At 32.1% G+C, this 16,095-nt stretch overlaps 1 protein-coding gene across 1 annotated transcript; it reads right to left on the bottom strand.

Moving 5' to 3' along the window:
- Positions 1-3,914: 3,914 nt before the first annotated feature.
- On the bottom strand, positions 3,915-15,197 carry LOC123701403 (glucose dehydrogenase [FAD, quinone]-like). Its single transcript, XM_045648862.1, has 3 exons — positions 14,738-15,197; positions 6,109-6,242; positions 3,915-5,679 (listed from the first exon to the last, which is right to left on the bottom strand). The coding sequence occupies exons 1-3, from the start codon at positions 14,886-14,888 to the stop codon at positions 4,066-4,068; spliced, it is 1,899 nt and encodes a 632-aa protein (XP_045504818.1). The 5' UTR covers positions 14,889-15,197; the 3' UTR covers positions 3,915-4,065.
- Positions 15,198-16,095: the final 898 nt, after the last annotated feature.

Raw genomic sequence — 16,095 nt, 5'->3', positions numbered from 1 at the left:
CATCATTATTCGGGCCCGTCCCCTACCAGGGAACATTTGATATTCCTCAAAAATTATCATATTATCAATAATTCACGATTGAAGTATCGAGTACGAATTCATAATAAAGTAGCGTTGATAAATGATGATAAACAATCAAATATTTTATATAGGTATGCCATTAAAGAAAAAGTATATTTTAGTACAAATATCATACTTAAATGTTTTACTTTGTTAACGTATTACGTAAATAGATAATATAGATAATAATGAAATATAGGTTAATACCTAATCAATTAATCATATAGCAAAATGACTTTAATACTTGAGCTACACATTTATTTTTATATGTTAATTAAGTCACCTATTAAAATAAATTGCCTAATTCAGTATTTGTGAAATGTATGTGTGAAACTTTCTTAATCGCTACTTCTTCTTTTTGTGTTTTAATCTATGACACTTCCCAATTCCTACAAAAACACTGTTCACTACGGAATAAAAAAAAATGAAATTAGAAATGCGAAGTCCCTCTTTTGGGTGGGGCCATAAATAAAGAAGAAGAAGAAATTCGAAATTCAAAGACATATCTTTTGACTCTTTCTATCTTTTTTTTTAATTTCGAAAAGCTTTCGAAATCTCTACGAAATGTAACAAATGGTAACACCTCGGTAATGACGCGTTGGGTTAACGTCAAACGGAGGTTTAATGTTGTGGAATATTATTTTACTGACTGCTGACTGCGTTGGAAAAATTGTAAGCTATAAAAGTGCTTTAAGTATTAATGATCACTCGATAGGGTTGGCTTTTGTGTTTGATTCTCAAATATAAGGAGTTGCGATTTAATTTTGAGACGAGACTGAAATTAATTTTACGTATTTCGATTAATTTGAAATGATATTCGTTTTGGCTAACAATTGTTTTATTTTGCGAATAAATAATCAGATATTATGTTTATTGCATCCATTAATCGAAGTATGTATAAATTGTGCAACAAAAATTAACAAGTAAACGATAGTAAAATTGCGAATAGTTTTTGTACAAATTAAGTTAAGGTTTTTCAACATTTTTTCATTCAAGTACACTAATTTTAGGAGCGTTTGTGAATCACTGTTTTACATAATTAGTTACCACCGGTCCGAAATGCAGTTTCTACTGGTTAGTGAAATATGTACCTAAGTATCATATCTCTACGTACATTATGCTGTTGAGGATGTTTGCTTTGTAAAAAAGGAATGTATACAATATTTATCCTACTAGTATAAGAATTTTTACCTGAATTTATTAGACAGAGGACACACTATGTACAAATATTATTTTTGGAAAAACTTTTCGAAAAATTATTCCGCCTCCTTGGTCCTGGGTTCGATTCCCGGTGGAGACGAAGAAAAAAAGTCTTGATCTGGCACGACACTGATCGCTGATCACCTCCTTGTCTCTAAAGAAAATCGGTCAGTAAATCAGATGTATCAATAATGCATCTGCCTCATACCCCCCTAGGGGCCACGGGCCTTCACGTTTTTATATACAAGTAATAAAGGTACTAGAAAAGGAATGGGCTCTCCTTATTTTCATTTACATCGGTTACTTAATCGAAATAATCATCTAAAACACAGTTAAATATGTAATGAATTAAATTAGGCCAATCGTCGTGGATGCAGGCATGCAGGCGCGGCACTCGGCAGTGATTTGTTCCTGTAATCAATTAAGCCTGAATTTCAATTATTTGCTTTATATGGAAAATTAATTGCGATAATTATGACGTGGTATAAACAATATAATTTCTATGCGGCTTTGTAGCGATAAGTGAATTAAATGTAATTGTATTGTAAATTGTAGTTGTGTATGTTGTGAAATTCAGTATGCTCTTGTTTGTTAAATTAGGTCTAATAATATTATGATATTTATGTGTGGTTCTCGTAATATTTATTTAAGTTTGACTCGTAAAATCCAATGGCAATGCAGACAAAATATAACGCAGATAAGTAAGTAATACAATGCAGGTAATACAACAGTAAGTATCTTAAACTGTAAAATTAAATAGTGAGTTAAACTATAACTCAATATATCTGAAACTTTCATATATCACGTAAGTACTGTATGTACCTACTGTGCTGTTAACTTTTTATTTTATGGTGTTTTATTAGATCTTTTAGATAAAGCCATATTTAATAGGTAAAGACATTGACAATATATAAATATTTGTACAATTAATCAAACCTGTACCTACAATATTCAATTTGGTTACGAATAAATTTTTAACGTTTCCACGCGTAGATTGGGAGCAATTTAGAATCTCCATAACAAATGAGGTTCAATAATAAATTATTCGGGATTAAGCCGAAGTGGACGATAATGGGCGAAAAATTGTGGAGTGTGCATTAAATTGAATAATTTTAGCGTAAAAGCGAACTGGGCTCAAGTAAATGAGATGCCGGATAAGCTGCGTTTCATTAAAAAAATTGAGGCTTATGTTATAACGATTGGATTAATGCTAATTAATTATTAATTACTTTATTTTTTTCTTTGAACACAAATATGAAAAAATGTTGCATTTTAGTCAATTTACGATTTCTTTAACTTACAAGTTTTTACTGAACTACGTTTTAAAAAGTAATATTAGGTACTACATAAATATTGTATCAAAACTAAAATTCGTTCGTAATAAAATTCTATGATATTTCATTATATTTAACCCTTCAATTTAATAATTTTATATGTATGGTAGATATTTACAGCATTTCCCTATAAATCGCTTACTTTGTCACTCAAAACTTTCAGGAGTTTTTGCGTTTGATATAATATATTATAAACTATATCTACACTAGTATAGAATGGTGTGTGAAAAAATAGACGGAGAAAATTAAAAGGTTGTACAATCCTCTCTTCTGTACATTTTAAACGACATGTAAGTTTATCTCTTTATTCTATACTGATCTATCAACTAGGACCTAGGTAATCCTATATATTTGTACACTAACTAATCAAATGACGGATTATATACATTAAGAGGTAATTGTGAAGCTAAGCTCAACGTTAAGCCAATATTAACAGCACAGTCAGGATCGTGAGATCGTCGCGAGACGCGGGATTAACTGACTGATCACATTGTAATCCATCCATTACATACATACAAGAATTACTAATGGAATGCACTACGATGTATGGATGACACGATCGTATTACTGTACTGATTAACTCAACTATAATCCTGACTCGCTCGCATTAGAGGCGAAAGGACAGTATGTCACAAGGTTAGTTTTTATTCCAAATTAACTCAGAACTTCTACTGTGATCTCAGGAAAACAAAATGAAGTCATTTTATATCAATATAAAAAAAACTTAAGTAAATACAATTTGAAGAAATGAGGTAATTCCTGTGAAATGAAAACACCTGCCTTTTTATTTATCGTTTATTTTAAAACACAGCCATTACAATATAAAACATTTACAGATACTAACATTATACTAAAATCTAACAACAAAACATAATTGTATTATAATTAAAATTAAGGTGTGGCTCAAAACGCAATACAGATGTGAATAATTTAATTGATACTTATAACCTTAAACCCTTCTTAAACCCGTTGGGGTTTAAGGTTATATAAGTGTGTTGACACAAATTTAACAAAAGAAAATAGAAGGCAAATAAGAAAAATAATATCTAAAACAAAAAAAACTTATCACTACAGAAAACATGGCACACTACTACTGACCGTATTTAAGTACATGAACTCTTTTCAAAACTTTACTAGAATCTAGATACATAATTTTAATATAATAAATGTCACCTCTTAGTAAAAACTAAACTTATGACTCACTAAAGATTCCCTCATTTCAAACGTCGATTAATTCATTAAAATGCCAAGCTCAATAAAACACATAATTGTATGTTATTTACGGATCGCTAAATACGATACTTATGTAACTTTTTACCTACCTGGGACAATACATAACAGTTATTATCAACAAATAAGCAGCCTTGTTCCAGTTTGACACAAAGTGTTATCAAAGGCTACCCGCAATTTTGCACAATTATTAACAATTTGGTACACGCTACTCCTCACATTATACAATTAAACAGCGTCATTAATTAATGTTATTGTATTCGTCGATATTAAGATTAAATACTCCGTAATCTTCTTTTATAATATCCGCTGCCTTTTCTCCAATCATCATTGTAGGGGCGTTAGTATTCCCGCTCGATATTTCTGGCATAATGGAAGCATCAACAACTCTTAGTCCGTTTATATTGTATACTTTTAATCTCTCATCGACCACTCCCCCAGGTCCCATGCGGCAGGTTCCTACAGGATGCAGTAAAGAGCTAACAGTATTGACCACGTAACACTGCCAATATTCATCCGAACCCCATACCAATCCTTCACATCCTTTAACGTCAAATTTAATAATTTCACCACCTACTTCTCTGTAAAATGTTGTATCTGCTAACCGTGCCATATACTTTATACCTTCCACTGCCTTGTATATATCCAATGGATTCCTAAAATAACCCATCTCAATCAACGGATCGTCTAATGGATTACTGCTCCTTAAACTAACTTGCCCTCTAGATAAGGGATGTAAATGTACAAGTAGAGTATGATCTATCTCTCGATTAATATTTGCTTTACTCAGTGGTCCACATATTCCGGCATCATAATTAGTTATAGTGGTACATCCGTGGTACACGCCAAGGGACAATGTCGCGCCCATGTGGATATTGAAAATTTGAAATTGGGGCTTTTCTCTTTCATAATCATATCGATATTGATAATCATTTGAATAAGATTGATTGAGTTTGAAAAAACCACATTGTATCGGAGTAGGATAAGCATCTAATTCAGTAGCAACAAGTACATTTTGTACAGCCGTACCCAGGCCTTTTCGTCCTGTAAATGCGATAGGAGTAATCGAATGATCCTGCAAGTTTTTGCCAACAGGAAGATCGGCTATTACGTTAATATCGAATTTTTCCAGTACTTCTTGTGGACCGACTCCAGAAAGCATTAAAAGTTTCGGTGTATCGATCGATCCTGCTGAAACTATAACTTCTTTTATAGCATTTACGTTGACAATTTCTCCAGAATTTAAAATAACGCGGACACCATAGGCTCGGGATGTTTGTGGATCTATAAGAACTTTAATAACTCTGGCAAATTTCGTAACATACAGATTACTCCTGTCTTTTGCCGGTCTCAAATAAGCTTCAGCTGTACTAGAGCGCCTTCCATTTGCGAAAGTAAAATGTGGTCGTGCTATTCCGAATATATCGGGTCCATTATTTTCTAAGACTCTTTTAACACCTAGTTCTTGGAATGAATTTAATACTATTTCATCTACTTTTTGAAAGTATAAATTACTATCAGGTCTAGATACAGCAACAGGTCCGGTTGTTGAATGAAGATAGGCATTTCTAGGGTTCTCTAGAACGGAAGGGTCAGTCATTCCTTCGAGTTTTTTGTAATAATATAGCGCAGAATCCCAATTCCAACCTGGTGCTACTTTTGCCCATTCTTCGAAGTCTTCTGGAACACCTCTGGCGTAGATCTCATAATTATTAGACGAACTACCCCCTAACATCTTTCCCCTTGTAATCGGTATGTATCCTCCTGGATGTGATTGACCGACACCCGGGTCGAGGTATCCCTTGTAGTTCCAGTCATATTTTGTCTGTGCGAGTATTGCAAATAAGCTGGGAACCTGAAAGAACAAATAACAATTTTAATACCTAATTTAAAATTTATAAACACAAGGTATATGCACAGTCAGTTTTAAATAATCATAAAAACTAAGTAGATGTAAATTAATGTTTTGACTTCCTTATTTTTATTGTTTTACTTTTTTTATATAATATGAAGGTCAGACGGAATTTTCCAAAATTTTATTACTAGACTTAGATAATATATTTTTGGTAATTAAGTATGAATATATTTTGAAAAAATACCTACCTACCATACTTCTTCGTCTACTTAATTAAAGGAAACGAATCATGTGCGTACGTACAAAATTTGCTTCTCACGTAACAAAATACTACTCCCATAGTTAGAGTTAAGTGTCCCAGCAGTGGGAATATAATGGGCTGATAATGTTGACGATGGTCCAGCTTATCTTATGATCACGTATACTAACCACGCTAGCAAATGGTGGGTCCCCACCAGCCTCCAACAGCAGCACTCGCCAGTTGTAGACCTCACTGAGCCGCGCCGCCACTATCGCCCCCGCAGACCCCGACCCCACCACTATGAAGTCGAAGGTGTCACCATCTGGAAGATAATTAAGGAGAAAGAAGTGTTAGTTTTTATGACTTTGATTTTCATTCAGCTATTTTCTTGGCAGTAGGTTCCATAGGCTAAAGAAGAAAAAGAATTCTAATTCAGACATTAGAATAATATTATTTAATTTTTATAAATAAAAGACGTTGTACCAGATAATAGTGGTTTTATTTAAACAGGAATTATTGATTATAATTTAAAATATTATCTATCACAACTTTTTGTGTATTTTGGTGTAGTAGTAATGTAACGCTAATTTTAATTAAGTAATTGTCAACTGAGTCGATTTTGATGAACTTCACCACATAGATAGAAAAAAGACCTTGGATGTTGCAAAGTTGCAGGAATTTTCAACTTAATGGGGGACAGTTCAAAGTCGTGCTAGGCAATATTTAATATAGAGAACCCAGCAATATTTAATATGGCTTTATAATATTATGTGTTATATTTTTTCAGTCATTGTCATACTAATGAATTACATCAAAACCGGTTTATGTTTCAATCAATATTCGCACAAAAATGGATGCAATTAACGAACATTATCATATGACCAATATATTAGTATGAAAATAAATAGACCGGAAAATTAGGTTAATGTTATTAATTATTATCTATGAATTTTCTTTGGTTAGTTATACATTCACAAATAAAACTGAAATAAGGCTCATTTATAGACGCTATATAAAATTTTCATAATTAGGTAAGGAGGTTTTGATAAAAATTGCGAAAATTGCATCTAAAACCTTGTAATAAAACAATTAAAATTATATTAGGATCTACGACAAATTATTCATTAGTAGATTATATGTAGAGTAATTTAATAGGCTAATAGTATAATACCATGTATTTTATATTATGATATAGATATTATGCTAATAGTTATACTTGGAATTAAAAACTTGGCCACGGTCGTTTTATTGGGGCCGAGGGACATCAGCATTATAATATCTTATTACTCATAAATATAATATTTTCCATTTTCCGAAACATTAATCCGTTGCGTAGTTTTAAAGATGTAAGACAGACAGTGACAGGCGGACAAGCCAGATTTTTGTAGCATTTATAATATACTAGCTGTGCCAGTCGATTTCACCCGAATTACTCCGTTCCTGTTGGTCTTAGCGTGATGATAGCTATTATATATTATGCCTATTGCCTTCCTCGATAAATGGGCTATCTAACACCAAAAGAATTTTTCAAATCGGACCAGTAGTTCCTTAGATTAGCGCGTTCAAACAAACAAACAAACTCTTCCGCTTTATAAAATTAGTATAGATAATAATTATTATATCTACGGATATTATAGTGCTTAAACTATATTTACAACATGCAAACTTATCGTAGAAGTTACCTACAGGCAGACTAAAATAAAAATTTCATTGACGAGACAAAGTGGCTTTTATAATAAATTTGCTCAAAGTTTTAAAGAGTTTATTGGTGCTAAATTAAAAAGCTTTGCTAAAAATGTTTTAATTCTGAGAGCCAACAAAGCTGCACATAGATGATATAATATTATGTAGTATATTCATATTCAGTAAGTATGCTTCCGTCTTATGGATATTAATATATGCATGAAATTTGTTGCTTCTTAGTAATTCTGACGTTTTTGATATTTTGAAGTGAAAACTTCTTTAGCGGAGTTGGGTATAAAATCTTAAACGCGTCAAGACATGTGACCTGATCGAAAAAGCCAGACGGATGGATATCAAATATGCTCAACGTTAATAATCAAGTTTTCACTTCTGCCGGCACTCCCGGAGTGCAACCCGTCTTTTTTTAATTATTATTGTTGTTGATTTTTATCAAAAATAAATCGTAAATAACTTTATGACTTTAAGAATAGAAACTGTAATACACAAATGCATAAAACAACGTTTTCGGAATATTTTACGAAATGTTTTCCTTATTTATTTTATTTATATATTTTAATGGATATTTCTTACCCTATTAATTGACATACGAAAGTAATTGATTAAGACTTTTCATGTGTTCATGGCCTTATTTATCATCGTGATAAAAATTAAATTACAATAGGGGTACACTTACAATGGTATATTAACTTTTATCTTTTTAGTCGGATAACCTAGTTATTTAGTGTTTTAGGTCTAATTATAAAATGATCATTTTTTAGCTAAGGAATAATTTTGTAGCTACTTTTAAATACATAGGCATAACTTCAAGTTTCTTGTAAGGTACGTAAAAGATTTTCATTACTTGGGAACTAAAGCCTAACGTGATAAATAAAATAGGTTAATGCCGCCTTTACAGTTTTTTTTTCTAATTTGTATGGTTCGATAACAAGGTGTATCTAACTCTAACTTAATGATTAATTGTCATTGCCATTAAAAAGAAAGAGCATTATAAAAGAAAGTTTTAAACTTTTATAATTCCATCACGGTCAAGACAAGAGAACTATATAAAATATTATATTTGTTTGTTTTGACCATGTTACGAAGTCCTTGACCTGCTAAATAATATATAAATTCCACACAAATGGGTTAATATCAAGAACGTTTACGCAATAACGACTTTGACACTGAACTACACTGTTAATTAACAAATTATGCATCGATTTGGTTTTGATTTTTTTTTCTTTGATAAGATTTTATCATATCGGTTATTTTTAGTTTAATTTCTTACTAAAGTATTTATTTATGATTTATTTATGACATGGGTCGGAAAAAACCGGTTAAAAACAGAACTTACTTAAAAATAAAAATATGTAATGTTTAGACACAAATTCAATGAATTTTTAGAATTTTAGTACACTACGGGCATGATTAGGATCCACTTCCACATCCCTATCTATGGATGTCTGTATACAGACATCCGGACCACCTTTCATTTTTAATTACATTTTGTAATTTGTTATATTATGTATTTTGTTTATTAACTATACGCTACACTTATGGGTTTATGTAGCTTTCCACCCGCGGCATCGCCCGCGCAGTCAAAGAAAAACCCGCATAGGGGAAGTGGGCCCAAAGGGGGCACCTTACCGGAAAATTAAAAAAAATGAAGTTTGAAAAGAAGTTAAACCATTTATTTTTTTGCAAAAAGTTCCATTACTAAATACTTTTGAATGCTAAGAGGTTAAATTTGTCAAAAGTTAAAGTATATAATAATTATTAACAGATTACTAAAAGCCTACGATTGCCTGCTTTGCCCGAAGGGGTGGCCTAAAGCGGGCTTTCGTTTAGGGCAAAACGGGCAGTAGTTGGGTAAAGCGGGCAGGCCTGGATTTAAACAGCAGATTTCAAAATATACAGCCACAAATAATATATATAATAAATAGAGTAAAAGACAAAAATATTTATAAGTTTATGTATTTCAAACAGTCACACAATTATTTTTAAATTTATATATGAAACAAAGGAACTTAAAAAAATAAAAGTCTCATATAGTCTCATTACAAAATTAAAAATAAATTTATAATAATTGTCATTAATGATGAAACAAATTATAAAGGTCGGCATAACATTTGAACGACAAGTATTTAAACAAAATAATTCCTAAAATAATGTACCTAATAGGTAAGTATACAAGTTCCATAAATTCTTGTTTAGACAGCCCGTAAAATAAAGAGTCCACGTATTCCAAAAGCTCCATATCTTGTTCCGTAGAAAAGACAGTAGTTAACCTACCAAGCTCATTACACGAACGATTTAAGATGTCTTTGCAATGTCGTTCTTGGAATCCCATATTTAGTTGCTACTTTTTTGACAGGTTTTCCTAACTCTTGCACTTCTCGCATTGCTTGCTGCATAGTTGAGCGTTGCCATGAGGCTTGTGAAGTTTTACGCTTATATTTACTAACCATATGAAAGGAAAAAGCAAATTAACAAAAGAATGTATGTGTGTGTAATGAATGAAAGAAAGAATCTAAGTGAATTTTAGCGGACGGGGCAAAGCGGGCGCGTGCCCGCTTTACCCTGCCCGCTTTGCCTTTTTCGACATATGAAAGGTTCAGACGAAATTCTAACATCAAAATTTTTAGACACGTGGATTTTTATGTAACTAAAATACGGCCAGATAGCCACTTAATAACTTACAAAATTTGGTTAAAGGATTGTAAATACCAAAATAAAAAGAACACATATTACATGGTACCTTGCAATATTTTTCAAAAATCATCGAAAAACATTTATTTGTTGCAGCTTGTAAATGCGTGCTCGCAAGCGAATCGAACGACTACCGCGAGGTGGGCTAGGGGTTTGGGGATCGTGCTCACGCGTCGCGCGCGCGCCGTTATTTAAAATTCCGATACTATACTGAGTGCCCGCTTTAGGCTCTGTGCCCACTTTAGGCCTCCTTCCCCTAGTTCCTTTTCCCGTGGGATTTCCGGGATAAAACCTATCCTATGTCCTTTCTCGGGCAGGGCCGTCTTAGACTATGCCGGGGCCCTTGGGCACTCAAGAATTGGGGGCCCTTTCAAACATAAAGAAATCAAACTTTGATAGGTATACAAAAATTTTCCCACAATTATATATGAAGAAACGAGAAAATTTCTATGTAAAATTTTTGCTCCATTTTTTAAATACATTTTACAAAAAAGTTAGTTCTGACCAATTTTGTATTATATATGGTCTTTTGAGGAAACTTTTTTTCCTTGTTTTTTTTTTATATAATTCATTTGAAACGCTGCGCTGCTGCTGTAATGGCGCTCCAAAGTTGACTTAAATTAAATTTAATTAAGAAATATTTTAAGAATTACTTTTTCAAATTACCTTTCTCTTTTTCAAATTTATCTTTTTAATTAGCGTCTGGATTTTTTCATTCGTAGCCGTTTCATATTGATCAAAATTATTGCGTGCGTTATTGACATAATTTATTCAAGGCCTAGACAAATGGCAAAAGTCAAAACGCTTGTCATCTATTCGTATAGAAATGGTCCGGTGTGAACAGAGTTCACCAAATTCTAGGACCTTTAAAACTACAAACTTGAACTTGAATTTGAATTTGAAAAAAAGAATAGGTGATTTCGCGATTAATACTGAAACTATAAGTTTTATGATAAAATCATTTAGGTGTGAAGTGTTTTGAGAAACGTGTGCATATTATAAGGATGGGATGAGTTTATAAATCGTTATATCTTAGAAAATGGTAGGAAGCTACATCTTAGGAAAATAATGTATTGATTCTTTTGTATAGATAATTTTATGATCTACAATTTGAGGAAAAGTGGTTATATGATAAAACTTACCGTTTCGGTAAAAATCACGAAAAACCTATATATTACCAACTAGCTTTCCGCCCGCGGCTTCGCCCGCGCAGTCAAAGAAAAACCCGCATAGTTCCCGTTCCCGTGGGATTTCCGGGATAAAACCTATCCTATGTCCCGGGATAAAAAGTAGCCTATGTCCTTTCTCGGGTATCAAAATATCTCTATACCAAATTTCATGCAAATTGGTTCAGTAGTTAAGGCGTGATTGAGTAACAGACAGGCAGACAGACAGAGTTACTTTCGCATTTATAATATTAGTATGGATTGACTTTTAGGAAAAAAAATTTTCCTAGTAACGGAAGGTTGGGAAATTTTAATTTATTTTTGAAGTGAAACTTCTTTAGGCGCGTTGACAGTAAAATTTCAAGGTCGCATCATAACAATACCGTAACGTCATGGAGTAATTCAACGATTTTGGTATCTTATAATCTTGCCAAAGAAGTGGGCTATTTAGCACCGAAATAATTTTTCAAATCGCACCAGTACCTAGTTCCCGAGATTAGCGCTTTCAAACAAAAAACAAACTCTTCAGCTTTGTAATATTAAGATTAGTTGAGATTGTGTTTTTAATAATTTTAACAAATTTCGGTTGGATGGGAATTTTGGTCGTGGTCGTCGTTGTCCTTGGTAGTGTGACCGAAACATTAGCAAAACGTCATAAGCTTATAATATCAATTAGTATCAATAGCGGATTCTATTCTCTAGCGTTTCTGCAAATTGTCTAGAGGCCCAGAGATTAAAGTTTTGTCACAACGCCCTTGTATGCTATTTTGTAAACTTAGACTTGTCATTAATTTTCATATTTCCCAAAATAATTCAAGTAAAAATATATTATTTTACGTTAATAAGTAAATAAATAATTCGAGTAAATGTCTGATAAGTTAATTATAATGGTGTTCGAATCACTCGAATTATTTTACATAGATGTTTTGATTCGAATAAATCTGAAAATGATCTGACGTTCTGGCAACGAGAAAAGTGTATTGCTTTTTAATAAAATATTTTGAGATTTATGTGAAAAAAATTGTCAGTCCTACATGGAGATGTAGGACTGACTGGAGGAGTCCAGGGGGGCCCCCAGACGATGGGGGGCCCTGGGCACTGGCCCCCTGTGCCCCTATGGTAAAGACGGCAATGTTCTCGGGTATCAAAATATCTCTATACCAAATTTCATGCAAATTGGTTCAGTAGTTAAGGCGTGATTGAGTAACAGACAGACAGACAGAGTTACTTTCGCATTTATAATTTTATAATATTAGTACTAGTATGGATAAATCTACAAAATTTCATTATTTTAGGTTGTAATAGAACGGAATCATAAATTTTTTTTTTACTTAGAAGCACTTAACTAGCAATAATTTCGGAAAAAAAATTACGAACTACAATTAGTAACACCTGTATGTATGTCTTCGATAATCTATACTAATATTATAAAGCTGAAGAGGTTTTTTTTCAAATCTGTAAAAGTTCTTAATCAATAAATTGCTAAAGTATTTAGTCTGAAAATTTGAATTAAACATACGCGTAACTACCTAGTTTACGCTATTTTCGCATTCTTGTGTGAAGGCATTACTTTTAATCATATCCGTTCCTTTATAGTAATTAGGCCTCAAATACATGCGTGGCTAAAGTATTTAAATGGCATTTAAATTAACCTGAAAGGCCTGTTTGTACAGAATGTCCCAAATTGGATGTTTTAGAACAAGCTAAATTTTTTCCTAATATATTTGAAAATGAAAGAAACAACACCTTAGAAATCAAAAACATAATATGTTGTACATTTGCAAATAAAATTGTATCATACTTCTAATTATTTTCAATACGACAATATGAAATGGCCCTTTTTTATAGTGGGGAAATCTTCCAAAGATACCCACGGCCCCCGGAGCCGTGGGTTATGTCGGATTCTTACCGACTAAAACCCCACTGTGTTCCGTCGAGCCGCTTTAATGATGGGGCCGCGGGTATTGGTTAGAATTCTTCCGCGACCATATGAAATGGCCCTAGTTTATGGGAATATTTTGTTTATCTTTTCGTAATGAAAGAAGTTTTATTTATTGAAAAGTCGTTTAAATTTTCTAAAGGTATTCCAATATTTTCCAATATCGCAAGAATTTTCCTAATGGTGTAACAATTAATAAGACCAATTGCTAATTAAGATTATAAATCCAAAACATAACACATAAGTATATTTTGTCAACCAAAGAGAAAAAATTACCTTAATTTTAAAAAAAATTATAAAAAAACAATTTCAAGTTACCATTTAAGGACGATTTATATAAACAAGCGTTTATTATATTTAAATTCGCGGTCGAAGTGTGGATGCCCTTCTGATCGTGTAATCCTTGAGCCCAAATAATCCTATCGAACTTGGACATTTCGAAATCTTAAATAATTTAAACAGAAATAACATCTGTAAGATTATTCAGTACCTAAACCTCGAAAAATTTAACTAACTCTTGGAGTTTAATCCCACTGCTACACACAAACTAATTTTTTTTTAAATGCATCCTAGAGTATACATAAAAATATAATCCTAATAAAAAGTGACTCTAAATATATCTTTCGAAAAAACGATGACGATATTTATCACGATCGGTGGAGCCGTATAAACATATTTTTTTTAAAGTTGCACTTGTAGAATAAAATAATTTTTCGAAAAATCCTACTTCCTTTAAATAATTTATGAAAATTGTATGGATTTTTTATAAAAATAAATTAGACTAGATTAGCACAAAGGCTACTTTTTGCCCGGATACCACGCGTGTGAAACCGCAGGCAACAGCTAGTTAATTCAATAATTGTAAGAAAATATAAATAAATGTCCTTTATCATCGCGTTGCATAAAAATTATACGCAATGATTTCAATAATAATAAACGTGGTTTTTATCCCATAAATATTAATGTTTAAAAAAAGGCCCATTGCTAAAAACATTGACAAATTTATGTTTAATTGCAGATAGGAAAAGACATTAACCCCTAAAACCACATTACTTAAGTAGAAAATCTTACAGCAATAAAAATAATTTGAAAGTTATTTGATAAGATTATTTTTAATCAAAAAATTAAGATTGAAATAGAAATGCGAAATTGATGATCGATTATAGTCTAGAAAATTAAAAAAAAAACACTTGTTTACAACAGTAATTACACGAGTAATTGCCACAGTTTGCAAACTCGTTTATTGGCATATATTTTATGCCAGGTTAGAAAATTCATGCTTCAATTTACCAAATAATAAAACATAAGTCTAGTACAAACCTCTTAAATTGTAGGAACTTGGCCAACCAGCCGGTGAGATGGCCTGGGATAGTGCGAGAAATCGCAAAACCCATCGAATCCAAGGGTTCCATGATCCACTGGACTGAACGTAGCCAAGGAATCTATTAGCAATAATATTTAAATTATTCATTATTTATCTGTGCAAATTTTTGGCGCGTTTTCGGAAAACAAAAAAAATGTATCCTTAATGTTTACACTGAATAAACACTAGATTTATTTATTTATTTTTCTTCCGTCCCCTGTGTGCACCCATGCGAGTGCTACAGACGCGCGTTTGAAAATACAATTAATAAAAATTCGTGCCACTCCACAAAAGGCCGAATTTGATTACTCGATCCTTGTTCGTATTTTGTGGTTTAGATTACATAAGGCTGTCAGGCTAGTTGCACGTTTATCATGAATTAATCATTTAGTTCTACTGTTAAAAGACGACTTCGTCCTATCACGGTAATTTGCGGGAGTAATAAACAAATGCGTTTAGATAACATACAACCTCCTTTGATACTGGCTGTATTAATAGCTCGATGTACTCCACATATTGTACTCATTATAAATCATAAATAATTCAAATGATTTATTGTGTTCATATAATTACATAGCTATGGCATAGTGCATAGGAGCTTTTTCATATTCCAAATTTTAGCAAACAAGCTTTTCATATAAACTACTACTATGGGATCTTTATGTGATTTTATTATTTATTTTTACTTTGGATTTTTTAAACTACCTACTAATAATGTTGCACACTTTAAATCTAATAATACGAATATTATAAAGCTGAAGAGTTTGTTTGTTTGAACGCGCTAATCTCAGGAACTACTGGACCTATTTAAAAAAATATTTTGGTGTTAGATAGCCCATTTGAATATAATCACGCCAAGACTTTGGTCTTCTCCTGTTGAGGAGCGGAGCAATGCCGCGGGTGAAACCGCGGAGCGCAGCTAGTCAATTTGTGGAATTCATCTAAATCAGTGCAATTATTATTGATAATATTATTTTATTAATTAATTTTTTTGCACTCAAGTTGAAATATAATTATTTTCAAACCTTAATCGTTTTAAAGTGAAACTTTTAAACTTTGTTTTTAATTATTTGGAATAAAAAATGTACATCTATCAATTTGGCTAGAATAATTATTAATTATATAGTAAACTTATATTATCCATAATCCACTAGATCATCTTGAATGATACAGCACTCAAAATGTAGACCAAAAAAGTATATGTAGGTTGTATCTAGAGTTAACTTGTTGTAAGCAATTTCAAGGATTTGTCAATGTTAACATATTTTATGCACATTTATATAACCAGTTCTACAATTATGCACGTATAAATCAA

The sequence above is a fragment of the Colias croceus genome, chromosome 21 (genome assembly GCF_905220415.1).
Source record: "Colias croceus chromosome 21, ilColCroc2.1".
Lineage (NCBI taxonomy): Eukaryota > Metazoa > Arthropoda > Insecta > Lepidoptera > Pieridae > Colias > Colias croceus.
This window is presented reverse-complemented; position numbering and strand designations above follow the sequence as displayed.